The sequence below is a fragment of the Coenobita brevimanus genome, chromosome 83 (genome assembly GCF_032717465.1).
Source record: "Coenobita brevimanus isolate Jiangsu-jjx chromosome 83, ASM3271746v2, whole genome shotgun sequence".
Classification (NCBI taxonomy): Eukaryota; Metazoa; Arthropoda; class Malacostraca; order Decapoda; family Coenobitidae; genus Coenobita; species Coenobita brevimanus.
In genome coordinates, this window is record NC_137036.1 from 6,054,499 (window position 1) to 6,057,041 (window position 2,543).

The 2,543-nt window shown below is 36.5% G+C and overlaps 1 protein-coding gene across 1 annotated transcript in view; it reads left to right on the top strand.

Annotated features, from left to right (window-relative positions):
* Positions 1-2,103, top strand: part of LOC145409895 (zinc finger MYM-type protein 1-like) — a 4,744-nt gene extending 2,641 nt beyond the window's left edge. Inside the window, exons 3-4 of the mRNA XM_080280160.1 lie at positions 1-981; positions 2,088-2,103. The exon at positions 1-981 is cut by the window's left edge and continues 314 nt beyond it. Of these exons, the coding sequence (XP_080136286.1) occupies positions 1-981; positions 2,088-2,103 (997 nt within the window). The remainder of the gene's footprint in view (positions 982-2,087) is intronic.
* The last annotated feature ends 440 nt before the right edge of the window (positions 2,104-2,543 follow it).

Here is a 2,543-nt window from a genome sequence, read left to right on the forward strand (position 1 = left end):
TCTTGATTTGGGTGACATGAGAGGCCAGAGTTATGACAATGCTGCCAATATGTCAGGCATTTACACTGGTCTCCAAGCCAGAATAAAGGCTAGGAATCCCCTGGCATATTATGTCCCTTGTGCAGGTCATTCCTTAAACCTTGTTGGAACATCAGCTACCAGCAGTTGCCCAGGGTCTGCTTCATATTTCAGTTTTTTGCAAGCCTTATATAACTTCTTCTTAGCCTCCACATATAGATGGGATCACTTGAAAGCTGCACTACCCGCTGAAGGGATTGTAGTGAAATCCCTATCAGATACTCGCTGGAGTGCAAGGGCTGATGCTGTTAAAGCAGTGTATTTACATTACGTTGAGATAAAGTCAGCACTGGAGAACATATGTTCTGACAGCAGACAAACTGTGGCTACAAAGCTTGAAGGTGAAGGTCTCAGAAAACAAATGGAATCATTTGAAACAGCACTTCTTACTGTAATATGGTACAAGATTTTAACAAGGTTTAATGCAACCAGCTTATCACTTCAGAAAGTTGAGACCGACCTTCTGTCAGTTGTGAAACTGTATGAGAGTTTAATCTCCTTCATCTCTGAAATGAGACAGGGTCAGTTTGATGAAATAGAAGATCAGGCTAGGACTTTTGCTGATCCTGTCTACATAGATACAACAAAAAGAGCAAAAAAGAGAAAAAAATTCTTTGATGAATCAGTTGGGAATGAAACCCATCTTGATCCACGTCAGAAGTTCAAGGTGGACAATTTCTACACAATATTAGACTGCCTTAGGAATGAATTAGAGCATAGAGTGAATGCCTATTCAGAATTAAAGAAGCTGTTTAGCTTCTTAACAGAGTATGACAGTATGAAGTATGATGACCTCAAAGCTCAACTGGAGCTCCTTGTCAGTACCTATTCGAGTGACCTGGAAGCATCTATTTTAGATGAATTTTTGCAGTTTAAAGACATTTTGTCCTCTGAATCTGACAGGTCAGTGACAAACATTTCCACTTTGCTGAGGTCCAGAGATGGTGTTTTGACAGCTGCCTTTCCAAACATTAGTATCTTGTTGAGAATTTTCCTTACCATCCCCATTACAAACTGTCAGGGAGAGAGGTCTTTTTCTACTCTATCTAGGGTGAAAAATCACCTAAGATCAACTTTGGGACAAACCAGACTAAACTCACTTTCACTACTATGCATTGAATCTGACCTCTTACAATCCCTTGACACAAACTGTATCATTGACAAATTTGTCTTGGAAAAAAGCAGGAAAAAGGCATTCTGAACTTCACATAGTTGTGTTTCCAAATTTATTTTTCTTCGTTTTCATTGTATTTTTTTTCCATTATTCCAATGTGTAACATGTACTGCATATGGAACCTGATTTACTTTGATGTACTGTACTTTGATGTACTTGATATAGAACTTGATTTACTTTAATCTGCTTTGATGCACCTGATATGGAACTAATTTGATTAAAAATTATTGATGTGTTACGTTGTACTGTAATTCTTAGTGTAAAATTTATTCTGCTTCAGTTTAACTGTATTTTTCCATTATTCCTCTGTGTAAGAATAGGTTCTGCACAAAATAAAAATTTGATTAATATATACTGTATATATATATATATATATATATATATATATATATATATATATATATATATATATATATATATATATGTGTGTGTGTGTGTGTGTGTGTGTGTGTACAGTATATATATATATATATATATATATATATATATATATATATATATATATTTTTTTTGGACGGGGGGAGGGGCCCACTGATGAGATTTGGCCTAGGGCCCACAAGCAAGTAAATCCGGCCCTGTGTGCAGATCCAAAAAGTAACTTGTATTTGCAATTTAGAGACTTGTCCAGCTCCTATACGTGAAGTAACAATAGATGGAATATCAAGCAAGACAAAAACGACAGACAGAGAGTATATAAAGAATCTCATTCACTCAGAAAGTTTTGATGTGGAAAATGATCCTAGACTGATTACAAAAACACCGACGGACAGTCGCATTACCTAGTGAGAAATCAATTTGTACTAACCTGATCAGACACAGGATTAAATTACTCCAGGTGTACCATCATATAGGGTAGCACATTCACAATGTACCCTAGCAAATCAGTATACTGTTGAAATATTAAAATTGGATATTATTGAACCATCAGTGTCACCATGGAATGCACCACTGTTTTCTGTGCTCAAGCATAACGGGGAAACGCAGGGGGTCGTTAATTATTCCAAATGAAATCAACACACAGTCCCAGACCGGTTTCCTATGCCATTGTTAAGTGACGTCTCAAAATACTGTGCCGGAAAATAATGTTTCCATTTGCTTAGTGTCTATTACCAAATTGAGTTAGATTACAAAGCACACAAATGCACTGCTTTCTCTACAAATACAGGGCAGTATCAATATGAATGTATGCCGATGGGATTACTACGGCTCCAGGCACATTTCAATGATTAATGAATAGTGTAGTATCAGGCATGCTTGGAGATGGTATTTTTATTTATCTGGAAGACATAAT